At 34.3% G+C, this 22,483-nt stretch overlaps 1 protein-coding gene across 1 annotated transcript; it reads right to left on the bottom strand.

Moving 5' to 3' along the window:
• Positions 1-743: 743 nt before the first annotated feature.
• Positions 744-1,976, bottom strand: LOC149143968 (uncharacterized). The gene is made up of 3 exons (XM_089449526.1): positions 1,660-1,976; positions 1,448-1,572; positions 744-1,068 (listed from the first exon to the last, which is right to left on the bottom strand). The coding sequence occupies exons 1-3, from the start codon at positions 1,895-1,897 to the stop codon at positions 865-867; spliced, it is 567 nt and encodes a 188-aa protein (XP_089305652.1). The 5' UTR covers positions 1,898-1,976; the 3' UTR covers positions 744-864.
• Between the last annotated feature and the right edge of the window lie 20,507 nt (positions 1,977-22,483).

Genomic DNA, 22,483 nt, shown 5'->3' with positions numbered 1-22,483 from the left:
ACGGCAAAGCTTTGAGGACAAAGCTGTTATAAGGAGAGTACCATGATATGACCCTCAGCGGAGCATATATAGGATTTAAGTACATATAATAGGGGTAAGCCTAATAAAGGGCTTGCATGTGCAATGAGTAATAATAGGTATAAAGAGGTCAATATAGTTATTATGGGCATAGTTATATATGATTTGGAAATATGGATGAATTGGAGTTAACTGGAGGAGAATCTCCTATTATATAAGGAGTTAAAATGTGACTCATATCCATGATCTCTTTGGGAGTTGTAACCCGCATTCATATCTTGTGTACATTGTGTATAATATGATTTGTTATACTATTTTAAAGGTTTGGGACATAACATGCTTGCGCCAGTAGGTAGTTTGATTTTATCGCCTGAGTTAGTTCTTGTTGGTTGCTACTTCCTACTTCCAGACATAGTTTTCCGTTCAAAGCATTTTTTTTTGAGTTTATGATCTGCACTGTATAGAACCATGAGGCATTTTTGTTTGATGAAAGCCTTACTTAAAGATCGAGGTTCATAGGGGTATTTAGGATGCTACCAATTCGCCACAACTTTTCTCCTTTTTTTCATTTAATATGTTCTGTACAATACGGTTTCATCAATACAATTCATAAAAACATGTCTCGAAACAAAGAGTAAAAACTAAAAGAGAATTAACTGGAAAAATGGACTTGAGAATATTTCCAGATAAAAGCTGGAATTGCAAGAATCAAACCGACAACAATGTGCAAGAAAGACAGTAATATAAATACAAAGGAAACCAAGTAAAGGTGATCTAGTTGTCAATTACAAGAGCAGAATACAATTTCTGTACATTCATGCACTCGCTTTTGAGTATGCATATACATCACAGATCTTTCCAGATATGAAAATCCGTGTCGGGATTGGAGAAGTTGAGCACGGCATCTTGGCAACCAAGAAAGTAGGTCGAATGGGTATGATCAACATTTACTAACGCATGAGCCCTTCCTCTGGGACTAGTGGCCACCACAATGTCCTCTGCACCCACGAGCACTTCCTCATAACCCTTCTCCCTCCCACTATCTTCAAACTGCAGACGACATTAATCAGCAATCATTACCCAATTTTATCCCCAATCCATTTGTCAATGCATGCATTCATATACAAATGTATAAACTGCACACAGCAGGAATCAGCCATAATTACCCAATTTTCTCCTCAACCCATCCATCTATCTATCTATACATAAATACATGCATCTTACTACTTTCCTGATTTTTGGTGACCGAAACGTTTTGACACAGTTAAATCCCAAAATCCAATGGATAATTCAAAACTCTATATGATTCTACACATGTCCATACATCCCCAAACCCCATTAGGAGCACCCATGGGAGCCGAGCAGAGACTTCATGACATGTCAAAGATGTATTCTAACCTCGCAGAGAAAGGAGAAGAATAATTAATACCCGGAAACGTGTTTTCGCTCCCCAGATGATGAAGGTCTCATTACAGCTCCTATGCCTGTGATTTGCCCTGACGCCCCATGGCTTTATCTCACCCACATGCACCCCCTGGCATGATATGGCACCCCCTGTTGCCCAAACTAACATCATATCAATCTAAATTCAATTGCATCAAAAGCCTATTGGAGAGAATAAATGAATCAATGGATTCATACCTGACAGTCCTGCTTTTGCAGCGGCCGCCACTGGGTCCATTAGCCATCCTCTCTTGTCTGGGAAAGGCAAGGGAATGAAAGCAACATGCTCTGGATTTTTCTTCTGTGGTTGCTGTGAGAGCGTTATGGTGCCTGTGGGCGCAGCCTGGAAGCGTAGGACCAGTAACCCGAGTAAGAGTAGCGAAGCTAGGATGGGTAGAATTATGCGGTTCGCGAACGCCAGGTTAGGTTTGCTCATTTGGATAGATCGGATCTCTCAACAATGGGACTCAAAGGGAAATTAATGGTAAATGTACACTAATAATGTAAGTTGTCGAGTGTTGCTATGGTGAAGTTTAGGTATAAGAATGAGCCATTTGATTCATTGAATTTCTTGTTTTATCTTATATCTTTTCCATTTTAGAAATTTGATTTAACAAATAGGGAAATTGTTTTTTAAATTTATTTAATGTTTCAGTTTATCACCATAGCCACATTTTCCTTGGGATTTTTGTTTTGCATGGAAGTGTAAAAAAAATTAATTAAAACTATTTATTAATGGAAGATTTTATGATTTTTTTAATGTGATTATTTTTATGTATGTCAAAGTTTCTTCGATTCTATTTGTGTAGGTTGAATTGGTAAAGCATTTTTTTTTAGGGGTTCATTCAAATAGTTTTAGTAAAATTCTACATGGTTTTTATAGTTTGAGCGAGTCTAATGGTTAAGAGTATGTGTTTCTTCTTAAGAGGTCACAAGTTCAAAACCAAAGGAGGTAGAGTATGTATGCCTTTGTAGACTTAGCACTCAAATCACTACATGGAGGTGGGTCCCTTGTCCCACAAACAAGGGCTCTCATACACAAATGCCATCGTAACCTTAAAATTGGATAATAATAATAATAATAATTGTGTTGGTTTTTTTCATGAAGAACCAAAGTAAATGATTCTCAATATATAGATCTAAAAAACAAACCTTTTTTTGCTTAAAAAAAAAAACTTTTTTTTGGTTAAAAAAAAAACAAACAAACTTTTTTTGCTTTTACTCTGTGACTATGTTTAGTAACATATGTAACCAAATCATTGGTTGGTTTCATATAATCTATTGTCACACTACTAATTTCTCTTATGTATCATGTGATCCTATCATGTAATACTCTAAAGAGGTTTCTCAAGGGTTTTCTCTTTATTTTTTCAATTCTTCGACTTTTTGGGTTTCTTGGCTCTTACTCTACATAGTGGTATCAATAGTTAAATAAATTATTTTCATTGATCACAAAAAACAAGGAAAAAGATTAAAAAAACATTTATTTTTATTTTAGGCATTTTACGTGGTTTCGTGTAGTTGTTTTTCTATAGTGTTTTGGTTGGTCGGATATTGTTACCATAATCAAGAAAAATGTTGCATAACATGAATTGAGTGGTTAATCTTTTAAGCATTTTCACTTCATGGTTTTGATTAATGCTTAATTTTCTTTTGAAATATCAAGTTAGATACTCTTGAATGTAATTAATATTTCTATAAAGCATTTTTAAAGTGTCAAAACATTACAACTTTTGTTGGCATACCTTTTCACATAAAGCAACTTCTAAAACGAACTAGATTGTTTTAATGCAACAAACACACAAGTCTAGCTTGTAGGGCCTTGGTATAGGTTGGAGAGTAAATTCTATGGGGTCACAAAAACATAAACTAGATTTGCTAATGAGTGTTTAAAATCCAATGGTAGCAATGGCCACCATCGGGAAAGCATGCTTCACATCAACATCAAGCATAGGGTCAACCTAAGAAAGCATAGAGATTATCCCCTTTTGCTTTTTTAGTGGGCTATGCATGTATAGGAGTTGTGGTAGAGTTAGCAAGTCCTAGGGTTGACACCATTTCTCTAGAGCTTTGGATCTAGGACTGAGTCCTATGTTCCCTACCTAGATGTAAATTCTTGATCCATGATTGTTTCACCCTTCTATCATTTGTGAAGTGGTAATCTTTGTGGGTTTTACTAGGTTTTCACCTAAGTGATTGCAAGTGGAAAGTGATTGCAATACTTAAGAAATACTCATAACATCTGACATAATACTCTTGGAGGGTGCCCATATCTTTGAGGGTACTTGCACCTTGAGTGATTATTGCATGAGAGTTACCATAGTTGTCTCTTGCACCTCCACTAGTTGGACTTGGGCCATAATCATCCTAGATTGACTTTCAAGAGGCTACTTGATTCAACTCTTCACTAATTGGATTAAAAGCCTAATCACCCCAATTTCATTCTTAGGAACGGTAATTACAAGGAAAACACCTTGTAGTGAAGGTTTTTGCGAAACCATCCCAAAAAATTTATCCCTTCTCTGTTTATAATAGAGGCTGCTAGTGGAGGCAAGTAGCCAGAGACTTTTGTAGAAGTTTTTAAACGGATATGCTTATAATATGTAAATTGTTAGATCTAAGACTTTTGTGATCCATAATGTAAATAAATGTCTTTCAGATTAATCACATCATTAGGATTTGGTTGACGTTTCGAACCAGCTAATGTGGTTCAAAAAATAATTAAAAATATGCTCTAAGGCAAGGAATAGGTTATATATATTAATATAAAGTAGAACCAATATTTTAATTTATATTAAATTAATTATATTATATTACTAAATAATAATAGGGTAAAGAATAGCCTCAAAATTATTAATTATTTATAAACCAGGGGATAAGAAATGGTTAAAAATAATAATAAAGAAATTAGGAGAATTATCTATTATATTAAATAAATAATTTATAATATAAAAATTGAATCTTAATAAAGATCAAGGGTTAATAATGGTAACTATAGTAATATTTTAATTATTTATTTATTCTATATTTGAGAATAATTAATATAAATAATTCCTAACAGCTACTTTGTAACTGAATTTATAATATTTTAATAAACTAACTAATATTTTTAACTAATCATCAATGGCTAAATTCGATCCATGATGCATCCATATTATTTATTCTTGAAGACTAATTGATTTTTTCACCTTGTCCTGAGGATGAACCACATTGGTGAGTTCCAAACATCGACCAAATTCTAATGATGTGACTAATTTGAAAGACATTTATTTACAATATGTAAATTGTTGTGGATATTCCATCAGATAGTTTCTCACAACAAATCTATTAAAGTAAACCAAAATCTATACTACGATAGATTGATTCCTTTAGATTCTATATATATTACTATTGATTTGTTGTTTATGCATGCAATAGATAAAATGCAGAAAATAGAGAATAGTGAAATACAAACACACACCAATCACAGTGAACACCAAGATATGCTCTAGGAAGACCTTTTGGGAGAAAACCCAACTGGAAGGTGTGGTTGCTCTGCTCTCTTTTGTTTGGAATGTAGATAATGCAAATACAAAGGAGAAGGCACTCTCTATGGAGTTACCTGAGACCTATGGCCTGTGGTTTGCTACAGAACACAGACCCCCTATGTTTTTCTCTCTCCATCTACTCTACTCTACTATGGAACAAAATGTAAGAAAATAGAATTCAACCACTTTTCCTCCTAACGGCTTGATTATAACATAACTCAATATCTAACTAGGGGTTAGATTTGACCCATTCAACCATCAACATGCGTTACAACTCAACCCTTCTAGATTCTTCTTCATAATCCCAATGTGGCTAAACCCTTTTCCATAAGTAATGGGGGTTGATTTAGCATCCTCTCGAATTATGGTGATTAATCATGATAGGTCAACTTATGATAACTTTCTCATACGAGCTATGATTGAGGCAATTCTTGCATCATTAGAAATGAATCAATGTGTAGATTATGGAATTTGGGGCAATAGTAAGTTCAAGACCACAATGTGGTCATTTAAGGCCTCAAAGTGGCTCCTAAAGTTTTTTGCCCCCAATTTTCCAAACTAGGATCACCGATAAAAATTACCCTGCAAGTTGATTCCTCCAATTTTTCCTCCCTCAAAGCATCAAGATGGATGACAAATAATATAATGATCCATTCCAAATCAATTTAAAATGTTCTAAATGCATTAGTGCATAATAGTCGATATCACACCAAGGCTGGAAAAAAATGCACATCAATAGCAATGATTCATTATAAAAATACGAAATTTTCATTTACAAATAAAACAAAATTAGGCGCTTTGGTACTCCTAGCTACAATGAGCACATCGGTGTGCTTAAATAGGATGCACTGAAATAATGTATCATATCAACGAAATGTAAATGAACCATTATTACTAGCAATTGCACCAAATATTGCAAAGGAAATGCCATAAGGCATAATTTCGAGAAGAATCCTACCATATAAAACATCATTGAATATAAAAATTAGTTAACAAAATATCATTTAGAAGTAGAAGATAAAGAGAAATCACTTACCTTTCCAACATAGATTGTCTCTTAATCTTCAAAGATGGTGTTTCAAGTTCCAATATAAAACATCATTGAAAATAAAAATTAGTTAACAAAATGTCATTCAGAAGTAGAAGATAAAGAGAAATCACTTACCTTCCCAACATATATTGCCTCTTGATCTTGAAAGATGGTGTTTCAAGTCCAATAGCAAATATTTGATAAATTTTGAAAAAATACAAGCAATAGATGACATAAGATAAGCTAAATAAAATAACATTAATTCATGAAAAATATGATAGCTAACAATATGATGGCTATCTTTCAAAATCTAAATTTGCATCAAAAACTCACAAATTTCAGAGATCACCTCGTATTAGATGAAAATGAACTAGACATCAGCTCCCAATTATTCATAGCTAGACATCAGTTCCCAATTATTCATAACTTTTGGTATAAAATATGTAACTTTGATGGGAAACTCTAGTGTAGTGCAGTTGATGATGTTCAATATCTCCAATGTTTCCTCTAAGAACATCATCTTTGAAATTGTAAAGAAACATTTTGAATTGATTTGACAGTACCAACAAACTATTTTAGTATTTTTCATTGTCCCCTCAACTATTCAGGTTATACATCTTATGGTGGCTAAAATTCTAATATGTATTATAACTTCTTGTATATATCATTTTATATTAACAATTGGAAAAGACCATTGCAAGAGTTTACATGGTGAAAAACCCTCTACATGGTTGAAGACATTGACTATTCATACAATCTAATAAACCAACACCAAATAAAATCATTCTTCATTAGAGGGAAAATCATTATTTTGAAAGAAACTAAATGGGAGGAGGGCATCATGAGGGAATTTTATCCCTCTCATCTCATGTTAGATATGTGCTTAAGATAGATCTATACTAGTTCTAACCATTCCCTTTTTAACTACTTAATATATAGGCTAAGATCCCTAAATACATTGATATCTAGTGAGAGTCTTGTTCATTCGAGGTGTAAATATAATAAGATACCTAATTTCCTCTGAGAAAATCATCTCTGAAATTGTAAAGAAACATTTTGAATTGATTCGACAGTAGAAACAAACTATTTTAGTATTTTTCATTGCCTCCTCAACTGTTCAGGGTATACATCTCGTGGTGGCTAAAATTCTAATCTGTATTATAATTTCTTGTATATATCATCGATTTATATTGGCAATTGGAAAAGACCATTGAAAGAGTTTACATGGTGAAAAACCCTCTACATGGTTGAAGACATTGATTATTCATACAATCTAATAAACCAACATCAAATAAAATCATTCTTCATTAGAGGGAAAATCGTTATTTTGAAAGAAACTAAATGGGAGGAGGGCCCCATGAGGGAAATTTGATCCCTCTCAGCTCATGTTAGATATGTGCTTAAGATAGATATATATTGGTTCTAACCAATCCCTTTTTAACTACTTAATATATAGGCTAAGATCCCTAAATACATTGATATTTAGTGAGAGTCTTGTTCATTCGAGTTGTAAATATAATAAGATACCTAATTGCATTCAGATTCAAAGTTTCCAAGTTATATTTTATTAAGGTAATGCACTTTTTATACAAAACTCTATAGGGAAGAGATATCATTTTTTGTATATACAAAACTTTATAGGGAAGATATAAGGTTGGTATCATGATTTTTTTTAAGTGTAATTGAATAATATTTAGATGAAATTATGATTCTTCATTATTTAGAAAATATAATTTTGAATATATAAATGGATTCAATACCTTCAAAAACTCACTTGGATTATCCACATTGCACAGCTTAAATTTGATATTCTAACCAATCCCCTTTTTTATCAACATTGAGTAAAAAAGATACCAAAAATTAGAATGGTGGTTAAATTTTTTTTCCAAATAGAATTAAATATTATTTAGATGAAATTGTGATTTTTCATTATTTATAAAAAATAATTTAAATATATAAATAGATTCATCGCTTTCAAAAAATCACTTAGATTATCCACATTACACATTGCACACCCTAAACTTATTATTCTAACCAATCCTCTTTTTGATTGACATTGACTTAACTCCTATATCAATTAAATTCCTTCGACCATCCCTCAATGTTCCTAAAATTGAAAATATTGTTCTCAGGAAACCTTATCATAGTAACTCAATTTGAAAGGAACTTTTATCTAGTCTAATTTATTCCAAATGTTAATTCTAGTCTTTATGTCAAAAGCTCATCTAAATCTAAGGAAATGACATAAAAAAAATTGGTTTTATTATTGTGACACTCCTTTGCAATCATCCTAGACATAACAAAGTAGTCCACACATGAATGGTATCTCTTAATTTTAGAATATCTTTTAATTCTTTTCTTGTGACTTTATAGCCATATGTTGATCTTATTTTCTAAAATAAATCCATATAAATTGGCTAAAAGAAGGCTAATAATAATGACCCTATAATTACATAGATTTTTTTTTAATCCCTACTTATAAAAATAAGTAAATTACAGCTTTAATCGAGGATTCATGTTTATGAGTTAGAGTTCAAAAACCAATAAAATTTCAAGAAATTAGGTCAACTATAATAATTTAGTTAAATCTTTAGAAAATGTTATTGTGTCATTTTTATTTAACAAACTACATTGTAGATAAGATAAATATTTTTTAAATATGAAACATAGAGAATTTTATATTGTCTACTATGAGTCTTATTAAACATAAATTTCATGTTTATTAAAATCATAATAAAATCACTTCAAATTATTTATTATAAAAATTACTATATATAATAAATAATAACCAAATTATATAAAAAACACGCCAATTGGATTTATAAGTAACAAATATAATTTATATTGTTGTATATAATATATAATAGCAAAATTATGTATAAATACATGTCTATTGGGTTTACAAGTAACGTATATATTAGCACAATAATATAAAGAATAAAAATACGTATTTCAAGATGCATCTCACATTGTTAAAATTAAAAAGTCCATAAAAATTAGCTAATGAATAACATTATTTTAAATTATTATTATTATCAATTGTCAAAAAATATATATATATATATTTGGTTTATAAATAACACTTATAATAATAATAATAATCCAATTTTAAGGTTAGTGCCAAACCAGACACTAAATTGGTGTATGAGACCCCTTGTTTATGGGACAAGGGAACCACCTCCACACAACGATTTGATTGCTAAAATCTACCAAGGCATACACACTCTACTCCTCTTTGCCTTTGAACTAATGACATCTTACAAGGAAACACATGCCCTTAACCATTAGACCCACTCAAGTTGTATAAAGCACAACCATATAAAGCATAAAAATACTTACTTCATGATGCATCTCACATTGCGACCAACTTGTCATTCATGGTGGCATTTAATTTATATTTAAAATAAAAAGAAAACTTTCATGAACATGAAATTGTCACAAACCATTAGTCATTCATATATATCACCCTGAGCTAATTGACTTCGAACATCATTTAGGTGATAAATTGGGAAGCCTCCCTTGTGGTGAAATTCCACTAAAGAGCGGGAAGTGGAGTACTAAGGTAACTGTGGCAACCAACTCAATGTTGTATCTTGGTCTAACTATTGTTGGCTATTGCCTTCTGAGCCCTATCACAAGGCTGGCTAGATTTTGTCTTGGTGAAATACTAAGGTAACTGTGGCAACCACCTTAATGTTGTATCTTGGTCTAGATATTGTTAGTTATTGCCTTGTGAGACCTGCCACAAGGCAGGTTAGATTTTGAGGCAACAGGTCCACTTTAACATGGGAACTTTCAAACTCATCCAATACACACTGATCTAGTCTCTCTGCTCTCTGGATTCGAACCTGGGTCATTTGTATGCCAACACCTGATCTCAACCACCGCAACCTGTTGAGCCCCAAAACTACCTCTCTTCCACGCATTTTCGTAAACCCTTTCTCTTCTATTTTTCCATGTCAGTGCCTCCTAAGCTATCAAAAGTTGTTACATGTTAATTTCAGGAGTGTATTTGAGTGATTTTCAAATTATATCATTGTGTGTGCTATTTGATCTAGGTTTTGTTTATCAGCTATAGAATGTAGCCACTTTCCGCAGCTAACTCGCAATTCCGCAGTCGTTTTCATTGTTCTGTAGGTTACAGGTGTCGGTAGGAGGAATGAGACACATGGGCAGCTCAGGAATGATCCACACATGGATGAGGTCCTATTTGCTTAGCCAAATTCGTAAGGAAAGGTACTGGTCAAAGGGTGGTCAACAGAGAGTTCTACGTCAATTAGAGCTGCATGCTTACACTCTTGTTCAAATTCTAAATTTGTAGACAGCGTGTTTTGAGATCTTTTAAGTTCTAAGTTTGGAAATTATCATAAGAACCATAAACCATGTCTTCAATTCTACATCCACACTTGATCTTTAAAAGTATTCTTAAAACTTTAGACTAGGATTTCCATTTGCATTAAAACACTTTAGGAGACCAACAAGAACAAAATCCCAAAACAAGACAAAACTGAAAACAGTGAGGTAAGAAAAGGGTTGTTTAGCACATACAGTGCACTACACTTCATTAGTTTACGACTCCTGGATTGATAACTTATGTAGCAATTTAGGACACACTAAATTGACTAAACATTTTGGCACCGTTGCCGGGGAAGTGTAACTAGGTAGCCTATCTCTTACATTCAAAAAAAAGGGGGAAAATTAATAATTTCTTGAAGTATGCTCTCCTCTTGCACCTAATGTGATCTAGAGGATCAGAAAAGAGAGTTATTAGTTCAATAATTTCTTGAGTATGCTTTCTTCTTGCACCTAGTGTGAACTGGAAGATCAAAAAAAGGATTATTAGCCCAATTAAAAATCATCAAAAAAAATGACATGCATAGAGAAAGAGATTCTAGGGGAAGGTTTATAGCTAGGGGCAAAAGTTTGATTTTTACAACTCCAACTACTTCAAGGAATATACAAGATACACCTCCATCCCAGACTGATGCTCCCAGCCTTAGGATTCCTGGAATTCAAGGGGCAGCAACTGAATTAGAAGATTCTCCCACTCCATCTACTAAATCTAACCTAGGAGAAGAACCCTTCTTCACCTCCATAGGGGAGCCTATTGCAGTGGAAGAAGTAGAATTACCTAGAGAAGAAGAGGAGGTAGAAACTCTCTCTCATCAGCCATTAATAGAGGAACCAGAATATTCTGAGCAAACTATCATGGCAGAAGAGGTACAAGATGGAGAATTTTCACTATTTGGAGGAGGGGGTAGAGGTAGAGGTAGAGGAAATAATGGAGGTGGTAGAGGTAACAATGGAGGAGGTAGAGGTAACAATGGGGGAAATAGGGAAGGAGATAACTCATTTGGATTCCCTATAGTAGATGAGGAAACCCATACAACAATGAAAAACATTTCACCATCTGTCCTCCCAAACTTTTATGGATTGCGAAGTGAGGATCCTGAAACATTTCTATTTGAGTTTGAAGTCTTATGCCGAACCTATGATTATTTAGAAGACTCTCAAAAACTCAAATTGTTCCCTTCAACATTAAAAGGGGCTGCTCTGAAATGGTTTATGGGATTAGTCACTCAATCTATTAGGACTTGGAATGATATGAGGCAGGCATTTTTGGATAGATATCTGGATTATTGTATGCCTACTAATCATAAGGATGAGGTATTCAAAATGATGCAAAAAGAAGATGAGAATTTAGAGGATTTGCTTGAGAGGTTTCAATACAACTTAAAGAGAGCAAAAATGAACAATTTAGATGAGGAAACCTTGAAAGCCCTTTCATTGAAAGCCATTAGAGATGAATGGATAGATATTTTAAACATGATGGAGAAGGGAGACATCTCTCAACTTCCACTAAGTGACATAGCAGAACTATGTGTCCATCTTTCAAGGGGAAAATCTAAAACTGGAAAAGGGCCTAGAGATCCTTCTCTTATTATAGCAAACAAATCTGCAACTGGGACAGTAAATAGGGTAGAAATTGGCAATATGCTTGATGAGTTCAAAACTGAGATTCTAGGGAGCCTTAGTGAACAGCTAGACACCCTTAAAATTCAAAACAAGAAGAAAACAGAAGCTAATGCTTTAGCCATCTTTTGCCCAAAATGTAGAAAGAAACATGCTCTAAGAGAATGTCCCTTAGATGCAAAAGTTGTAGAAACATGTATGATTTGCTCAGAAAGTCATGAGACCAAGGATTGTCCTTCAATCCCAGGGCTTAAAGTTGTCTTTCAGGAGGACCCGAATTTTGTAGAATCTCTTTGCCTTGTTTCAAGAAGACCTTGGCAAGGGCAACAAAATCAAGGATTTAACAATCCAATGAATTTTCAGCCCCCACCAAATTGGAATTCTTGGCAACAACCTTGGCCTCAACCTCAAAATCAGTATCAATCTCAATCATGGGCACAAGAGGTACAAAATCCCTATGGGAGATTTGCTCAATATTATCAATATCCTCCATCTTATCAGGGCTATCCTCCCCCACAAAACCAACAACAAAATCCACAACTTCCAAATCAAAGCCCACAACTTTCATTGCCATTTCCACAACAACAACCTCCTCAACAAAATCAAAATCCTCAACTCTTGCTTCCATTTCAACAAAACCAAATCAACTACCAGCCCAACCATTACCAAATCCCAACAACAAAAACCCTCAGAATGCTTACATGGTAGAAGGACAACAATTTCCTACCTACATGATTGTTCCTCTAGATCTTAATGATGTTCAACTTAGATCTGGTAGGATTTTAGAAAAGGAAAAACCTTCTATAGATGTTCAAGAGCAAGATGCTTATGAGGAGGATTCTCTGAAAGTCAATAAAAGTTTTGAAGAAGCATCCCTTCAAAACCCAACCATTCAAAAAGAAAAAGAAAAAGAATCAACCCCCACAACTGCTATAGTTGAGCAACCTGTATCTACATCCACACCTCCTTTTCTCGAGAGATTACAAATTGACAGGGGAGTGGAAAAACAAATCTTGTTGTCTAACTATGATTTCCTAGACGAATTAAAGAATGTTTGTATCAAGATTCCCTTGCTACAAGCCATTAGAGAGATTCCTATTCTAGCAAAAACAATAAAGGAGTTGAGTATCAAAAGACCAGGTAGGAAACCAAGAGACACAAAAAAAATCCACCTGGTAGGAAAAATAGCAGATATCATGATGGGAAAGATTACCATGCAAAAATATATAGATCCATGTAGTCCAATTGTCAAGACACACATAAATGGAATAGAAATTCCAAATACATTGATTGACTTAGGGGCTACTATAAACATTATGAGTAGACAGACTATGGAACAGCTTAAACTTCCCAATCTTCTTTTCACACCTACCCTACTGCAACTCGCAGATAGATCAGTAATCAAACTGAATGGTGTATTGGAAGATATTTCGGTCTCCTTAGATTCTTGGGAATATCCAGTGGATTTCATGATTTTGATTCCCAAGAATAATCTAGGAGGACACCCACTCATCTTAGGAAGACCTTGGCTAGCTACAGTTGATGCTTTTATTAGTTGTAGATCTGGTGACATGTACATTTCTGATGGTAGTTCAACAAAGAAATTTACTGTATCCTCTAGCAAAAGCAATTACAGAAGTAGGAGACAATGAATGGGTCAATGATGAAAATGCTATACAACCTGTCTTTACTCTCTCTGAGGTTAGTGAAGATAGTCAAATCCTGAACACATTAGAAAACTTTGAAACATCTTGAGAATATGATCAGACACAATTTTAGTTAGATTATGATATTGAATACTTGTAATCAAGGCAAATGTCTCTCTACTCTATGGAAGAGTTTGGCAGTTCTGTAGTTGAAATTTTTCCAGGTAAAACATTGAATATCAACAAAAATTTGGAAAAGTTACAACAAGAAGAGCTAACCAAAATCTTACAAAAATAGTCTGTTGCATTTGCATGGGAGTATACTAATATGAAAGGTATTGACCCTAAGACTTGCATCCATCATATCTATATTGAGGAAAACAGTAGACCAATCAGACAACCTCAGAGAATGATGAATCCAAATCTTAGGGAGATTGTGAAAGAATAACTCCAAAAATTACTCAATGTAAACTTCATTTACCCAATCTCAGATAGCCGATTGGTTTCTCCTTTGGTGATAGTACCCAAAAAGAATGGTAAATGGAGGGTGTGCATTGATTACAGGGAATTGAATAAAGCAACCTTGAAGGATCACTTTCCTTTGCCCTTTATCGATCAAGTATTAGATACATTAGCAGGCAAAAAGTACTTTTCATTTCTAGATGGTTTTAGTGGTTATAATCAAATTCAGGTAGCACCTGAAGATCGGGATAAAACCACATTTACTTGTCCATGGGGATCTTTTGCCTACCAAGTGCTTCCTTTAGATTATGTAGTGCACCTGCAACATTCCAAAGAGCAGTACTAGGAATTTTTTCTGATCTAATCCATGATTGTGTAGAGGTATATATGGATGATTTTATAGTATATGGTAATACATTTGAAGAAGCCTTGGAAAAATTTGGAAAAAGTCCTTATAAAATGTAAAGAAACAAACCTTTCATTAAGCCATGAAAAATGCTTTATGATGTTTACTGAAGGTATTGTTTTGGGACATTATATTTTAGGCGATGGGATTAAAGTAGACAAATCCAAAGTTGAAGTCATCGCCAAGATACCTATTCCAAATTGTCAAAAAGATGTTAGAAGCTTTCTAGGATTTAATGGATATTATAGAAGATTTATAGAAAACTTTAACAAAATAGCATCGCCACTCTTAAAACTGCTTACAAAAGACTGTGAATTCAAATGGAGTCTTGATTGCCAATCAGCATTTGAAGCTTTGAAAACAAGAATATCTGAGGCACCTATCTTGAGAGGACCAAATTGAAAACTTCCTTTCCATATTTCTACAGATGCTTCAGATACAGCTCTAGGAGTTGTATTGGGACAAAAAGACTTGGTTCCTTATGCCATTTACTATACCAGTAAAAATTTGACTCCCACTGACTTGAATTATATTGTGACTAAAAAAGAGTTCTTAGCTGTTGTTCATGCAATTAATAAGTTCAAACATTACATAACAGGCTATGCAACTTTTATTCATACTGATCATTTTGAAATTAGATATTTGATGAACAAACCTATTACTAATGGCAGAGTTACAAGATGGCTCCTACTTTTATAGGAATTCAATATTACTGTGTTAGATAGACCTGGGAACCAAAACACAGTTGCTGATTTCTTGTCTAGGATTTAGAATATCAAAGAAGATTCTCCTGTAGAGGATAAGTTTCCTGATGAATACTTATTTACAGTAACTACTAAAACTCCTTGGTTTGTAGATATGGCTAACTATTTGGTTATAGGGAAACTACCTCCACATTTATTTCCTAGTGAAAGAAGAAAGATTATTCATGATAATTCAAAATATTCATGGATTTCTAACGAATTGTTTAAAACAGGGCTAGAATTTGTGATCAGAAGATGTGTCAGGGAAGATGAAATGCTTGATATTCTCAAAGCATGTCATGATGAACCATGCAGTGGACACTTTGATGACAAGAGGACAGCTTATAAAATCCTTTCTTTAGGATATTATTGGTCGTCCCTCTTCAAAGATGCAAAACAATATGTCAAAAGGTGTGACAACTGCCAAAGGGTAGGGAAACTTACCCCCTCAAATGAGATGCCATTACAACTTTAGGTACTCATCAAACCCTTTGAAAAATGGGCTTTAGACTTTATTGGACCTATTAATCCTCCATCCAAGCAGAAAAAGTATATATTGGTATGTACTGATTATGTCACTAAATGGGTAGAAGCCAAAGCATTATATTATGCTACTGAAAATACAATAGTTAATTTTATTTATGAGGATATTTTTACTCGCTTTGGTGTTCCAAGATAAATTTTGATAGATCAGGGAAGTCAATTCACATCCAGAATGATGGAGAAGCTAATGGAAGAGTACAAGGTCAAACATAGAAAATACACTCCTTATCATCCACAAGAAAATGGTCAAGTGGATTCCACAAACAAAGTAATTAAAGGAATCATTACCGAGATTGTGCATCTACACAGAAGAGATTGGGCAGAAAGGCTTCCTGAAGCCTTATGGGCCTACAGAACTACATGGAGGAACACAACATGGCACACTCCCTATGAACTTGTTTATGGGAAGGAAGTTCTGCTCCCCATTGAGTTCCAAGTTAAAACCTTCAAAATGGCAGTTCAGTTGGGAATGGATCTATTAAAAGCTCAAAAGCATAGACTAGAGCAGTTGAATGAACTAGATGAGATCAGACAAGAAGCAGTTCAAAGAATTGATCTAGTTCAACAGCAGAGAGCTAAGTGGCATGACAAATACATCAAGGACAAAAAGTTTCAAGAAGGAGATTAGGCATTGCTATTTGATTCAAAGTTCAAAGATTTTCAAGGCAAATTTCAGACTCATTGGCTTGGGCCATATGAGATTGAAAAAAAATTTAGCAATGGAGCGGTAAGAATCAAAACAATTGATGAGCATCAAACTTTTCTCATTGTGAATGGTCATAGATTGAAGATCTATCATAAGCCACTCTCAAAGGAGGAGTTTATCAAAATCTTTCAAGATAATTCTGCAATGAGGCTGATTCTTCTCCACCAGCCAAGTCTCTGTTCTTTTCATCATCATCATATATATATATATATATATATATATATATAATAATAATAATAAAATCATAAATAATAATAATAATAATGTATAAGGCTGAAAACCAATCACTGATTGGCAATCTTATATAGAAAATACAGGGTGAAAATCAGAAGATTCTAATGCCCTATATTTTCCAAAAAAAATCTCTCATTTCACTCATAGTTTGTTTCATTTCATTTCATTCCATCTCGCCACCACATTCCATCAATAAAATTTCTTTCATTTTATCTTCATATTCACCTTTCCATGTATCATCCATACAGTCATTTTTCATTTCCATTCATTCGCCAAGTCATATGTTATTCACTATGTCAGTTTCCACAGCTGAATTCTGGTTCCGCAGCTGAATTCTGATTCCGCAGCTGATTGTTGATTCTGCAGCTAATCCTCTGTTACTCTACAGTGACAATCAAGTGATTAGCCAAATAATAATAGAAGCAAGATGCAGGTATGGAAGAAGAAGATCTTTGAAGACATCAGCACCTACAGAAGCAACCAATTAAAAGTTAGAAAAATGAAAGAGGTATGATTCCAAGGTATGGACAAAACCATTTTCAAATAGCGTTTCAAACGCATAATTTGTATAATTTGTAAATCACAAGCTCCATAATGTGTAATGATTTGACTTGATGGCTACCTTAACTCCACCATGTCCTCTGCATCAATCCTAACGGTCTCATAATCCATTCCCGAGTTTAACTCGTACTTAGTCGTACATCCTCATTACACTTGTTAAAATGGCTAATCATGCAGACGTGAGCTGATTGAATACGGCTCTCTTCCACTGAAGTTCCACTCCGCAGCCTTTTATGAACCCATTGACGTCCACTCCGCAGCCTTTTATGAACTCAAACTCTGTTCAGTTTCGCAAATCTCACAAGTGACAATCTGCCTCCACGCTTCCACACCAGGTTTTACAATCCTCGGTTCATTGTTTGTTTACACAGACTTCTGCTCCGTGAACCCACTCTCATTTCATGCTCCGCATTCTTCCCATTTTGTAATCAGTGATTTTCTTCGCAGCCCTCTTCTATTTTCCGCTCACATAACCGATTTCTCCCGTAAAACTATCATTTACAGAGGTATCTTCGCAGTAAGAAGGAGGAATGGGCCTTATAGTGAGAACAAAGCCCGAAGGAGCTAAATTCATGGAGGGATACCCGTAGCTTAAGAGCACACTGAAGAAGGCAAGATGGTTGCAGTTTATTAAGAAGTGCAAGGGTCATAATAAGGAAGTTACAAAAACGTTTGCAAGATCTTTCAATGGTGTAGAAGTTGAAATTGGGAACATCAAATTTCCAGTGACAGAGTCATCCATTGCAGCAACAACAGAGCTTCCACAAGAAGGGGAGAGATGGTTTAAGAACAGGGACTTCGATGAAAAGGTCTGGAGGGTCATTCTTCGTAATCCAGGTATGGACGTATCAATCTTTAAACAAGGAATTCATGTTTCAGCCTTAAAAGATAGATGGACTAGTCTGTTGTTGATCATTCAGAAATTTATTACATGCGATGGCAGGTATGGCTCCATGTACATGTATCATATCAGATTATTAATGAATTTCTTGGAGAATGAAACTATCAACCTTCCTTATTTCTTGTTGAGTAGTTTGAGAAAAATGTCTACTACTGTGCAAAAGAATATAGATGATGTGGAGCCTCATCTCTACCATCATGGCCTTATTAAGATCCTGGTTGAGAATCATTTGAAAGAGAGGAAAGATACATGGGAAAAATTCCTAGTTAGGAATTTCTTCCAAGACCCTCCTGAAGTGCCTGAGGGGAGTTCAACAAAGAAAAGTAGGAGGAAAAGAACAAATTTAACAATCCAAAATACTCCTACTAGTGTGACCAAGGAAATCAGTAAAGAAGAATTGCTTTTTAAAACATTGATTGAGATTAGGAAACAAGTAAAACAAAAAGGAAAGAGGAATATTGAAGACATTTACCAGAATCCTGAGCCTTCTTCAGAAGAAGAGCAAGTGCTTTATGAGAGATTAATTTATCTTAAAAAACAGTTAACTAAGGCAAAACAAAAAGGAAAGGAGAAACAGAGCATAGAAAAGGGAGACACAAGCTCACAAGGTCTAAGAAGAAGCTCTAGATTAAAGGGAAAATTGAAGAAAACGAAAATCAAAGGAGCTCAATTCATAGACCTGGGAGGTGAAACTCCATATCAGTCACCAGAAAACACTCCACCTGATCAAAGTCCACAGTATTCTCCTTCTCCTCAATTAGATTTTGAAACTAGTCCAAGGAAGACAACACCAGAAATTGATCAAACTCAGCAATAGATGTATGATTTCATTGAATCATTAGAAAAGACTACAACAGAACAAGGAACTTCATCTAATCAGCCAGGTACAGCTCAAGAAACTTTGATCCAGTCATTAAAACAAGAAATTTATGAGGTGGAAGTCTTGAACAGACATATCCAAAGGGAAAATGAGACATTAAAAGAGCAAAACAAATTGGATGACAATACCATGCTGCACTTAGGGTTATGGCATAAGAATAATAGAAAATTGAAGAAGAAGAATAGGAGGTTGAGTAGAGCCCTTATCAATCTCAAGTACATATGTCTTATGATGAAGCCCAGGATGACAGTGACAGCAAGAAAAAAGAATAAAAGGTTAGATGTCTTGGCAGAAGTTTCAGAGCAGATGAATTGAAGAAATGATAGTTACAATTTTGGTTGCATGAGGACATGCAACATCTTCACAGTGGGGGTATGTTGAGCCCCAAAACTACCTCTCTTCCACATATTTTATTAAACCCTTTCTCTTCTATTTTCCCATGTCAGTGCCTCCTAAGCTATCAAAAGTTTTTACATATTAATTTCAGGAGTGTATTTGAGTGATTTTCAAATTATATCATTGTGTGTGCTATTTGATCTAGGTTTTGTTTATCAGCTACGGAATGTAGCCAATTTCCGCGCTAACTCGCAATTCCGCAGTCATTTTCATTGTTCTGTAGGTTACAGGTGTCAGTAGGAGGAATGAGCACATGGGCAGCTCAGGAATGATCCACACATGGATGAGGTCCTATTTGCTCAGCCAAATTCGTAAGGAAAAGTACGGTCAAAGGGTGGTCAATGGAGAGTTCTACGTCAACTAGGACATTGTTTCTACATGTAAAAGAAGCCCGAAGCCATTCCTGAACTCGTCGATCCATTTTTGCCACCTGCAGGCCATCTCCATAACGCAATCCAACATCCACCTTGCATAGATTTACTACTCATGGCAACCGAGAGGCTGAATCCTCGGATTCTGACCTGTTCACATGTCCATTGCTGAAGAAATTCCTCTGAGATACAGTTATCCATTTCCTCTATAAATATAAGTGTTTGCAATGCAAATAGTTAGTTCTTGATACTATTGATATAGCGTTATTTTGTTGTTGTGTAACTGAGAGACATATTCCTATGTTTCATAATACAAAACTCTGTTTTTCACATGGTTGTTTAAGCGTGGTTTGAAGTGACAACGTGTTAATCCAAAGCTGTGCAGAGGGCCCCTGTGTAGCTGAGGTCCCTTCTTTTGTTTTGTATAGTTTTTCATGTATATTTTCTCTCATTTGAGTTGTACATTTCTCATGTTTTTCTTATGGTTTTAATCATTCTAATCCTGTACATGTTCTTGGAGCTTGTTACATTCTCTACTAACACTGATCAGTGCATTTCAGAATAGGTCTTTAAGTCTGGTTATGCTCGAGCTTCTTCATGTAGTTTTTGCATCAAGTGGTGATTTAAGACTTGCTTCCTCTGCTAAACTTTAGTTTTCAATTCCAATTGTTATGATTTTATTTAGTGAGATTTGTTTACTGCTTAATATAGTTTAGATATCAGTTCTTCATGGTATATGATGATATCTACGGAACCTTTAGCTTAACCCCGTTTTAGAAGTTAATTGGCGAGCTATTGTGATTATAGGTGAAGTAATTGATTTTGCTTTCATTAGTCTGCAAGTAGATAGTTTAGATGTCAATTCTTTCATGCTATATGATGATATTTCCGGAGTCTTTAGCTTAACCCCGTTTTAGAAGTTAATTGACGAAATATTGTGATTATAGATGAACTAATTGAATTTGCTTTCATTAGAGTGAAAATTAGATAATTTCAATGTCATTCTTTCATGCCATATTATGATATTTCTGGAGTCTTTAGCTTAACCCCGTTTTAGAAGTTAATTGACGAAATATTGTGATTATGGGTGAAATCATTGACTAGTTTCCTGTTTCTTTACTTTTTGGTTTTGAGTGCAACAATTTATTAGATTTCAATTTTGTAATTAGGATGGATAGCAGAGATAGTAACCTCATTTTCAGTACTTCACTTTTAGCTTGATTTATGTCGCTGCATGTTTACACTCTTGTTCAAATTCTGATTTTGTAGGCAACGTGTTTTGAGATCTTTTAAGTTCTAAGTTTGGAAATTATCATAAGAAGCATAAACCTTGTCTTCAATTCTACATCCACACTTGATCTTTAAAAGTATTCTTAAAACTTTAGACTAGGATTTCCATTTGCATTAAAACACTTTAGGAGACCAACAAGAACAAAACCCCAAAACAAGAGAAAACTGAAAACAGTGAGGTAAGAAAAGGGTTGTCTAGCACATATAGTGCACTACACTTCATCAGTTTACGACTCCCGAATTGATAACTTATGTAGCAATTTAGGACACACTAAATTGACTAAACACAACCTAACAAAGAGTAGTTTTCTTGTTTAAGATTAACATAAAAGCTAAATATTTTGCTCCAAGGTTTAGCAAGCCTTGAAACTAAAAGAGTTTTCTACACCCAACTCAACAGGAAACGTTGATTTTGCACAACAATTTTATTAGTAAGGGTAAAACAAGCCTTTTGCACCTTTATAAAATATCACACATCGAACATACATGTATTCATCAATTCTGAGCTTTTGCAAATTTAGGCAGCCGAATCTACATTACTGGAAGTGAAAATTACTGCAATTGGATAGTTATTCCTAAATTCACACATATTCATGCTTATTGTATTGTGTAAAGTATAATGTATTCTGAAATAACATATCAGAGTACAAAACTCCAAGACACAATAATGGCATTAGTTCTTGTTTAACAATAGCCCATTGAACAAATATGCATAATCTTTTGCAATCCTGTAGTGCACCGAGGAATGATCTAGCAAGCCACTGTTGATATAATCTCAGTCTCTTGATAAATAAAAGCACTGAAATTCATTTTTTTTTCTCATGAAAAAATTTACATATACAAAAGTCACATTTGATCATCTTATTTCGAGTTTGATATTCGTTGCACAACACACAACACAAACAAGATGTGATAAAATTTCATAATGTGTAGAAATTATTAAGCTTTTATGACCAATTTGTCATTCATGGTGGCATTCAATAGATATTTAAAATAAAAAACAAACTTTCATGGACATGAGATTGTCACAAACCATTAGTTTGGATTTTCTTTTCCAAAGTTTCATTTAAGATGAACATGAAAGCTAAATATTTTGCTCCATGGTTTAGCAAGCCTTGAAACTAAAAAAGCTTTCTACACCCAACTCAATAGGAAAGGTTGATTTTGCACAGCGATTTTATTAGTAGTTCGGGTAAAGCAAGCCCTTTGCTCATTTATAAAAGATCACACATTGAACAGACATGTATCCATCAGTTCTAAGCTTTAGACAACCGAGTCTACATTACTGGAAGTGAAAATTACCACAATTTCACAAGTATTCCTAAATTCACACATATTCATGCTTATTGTACT

The sequence above is a fragment of the Pinus tabuliformis genome, chromosome X (genome assembly GCF_031772625.1).
Source record: "Pinus tabuliformis cultivar Carrire ecotype Pingquan chromosome X, CPIR1, whole genome shotgun sequence".
Classification (NCBI taxonomy): Eukaryota; Viridiplantae; Streptophyta; class Pinopsida; order Pinales; family Pinaceae; genus Pinus; species Pinus tabuliformis.
This window is presented reverse-complemented; position numbering and strand designations above follow the sequence as displayed.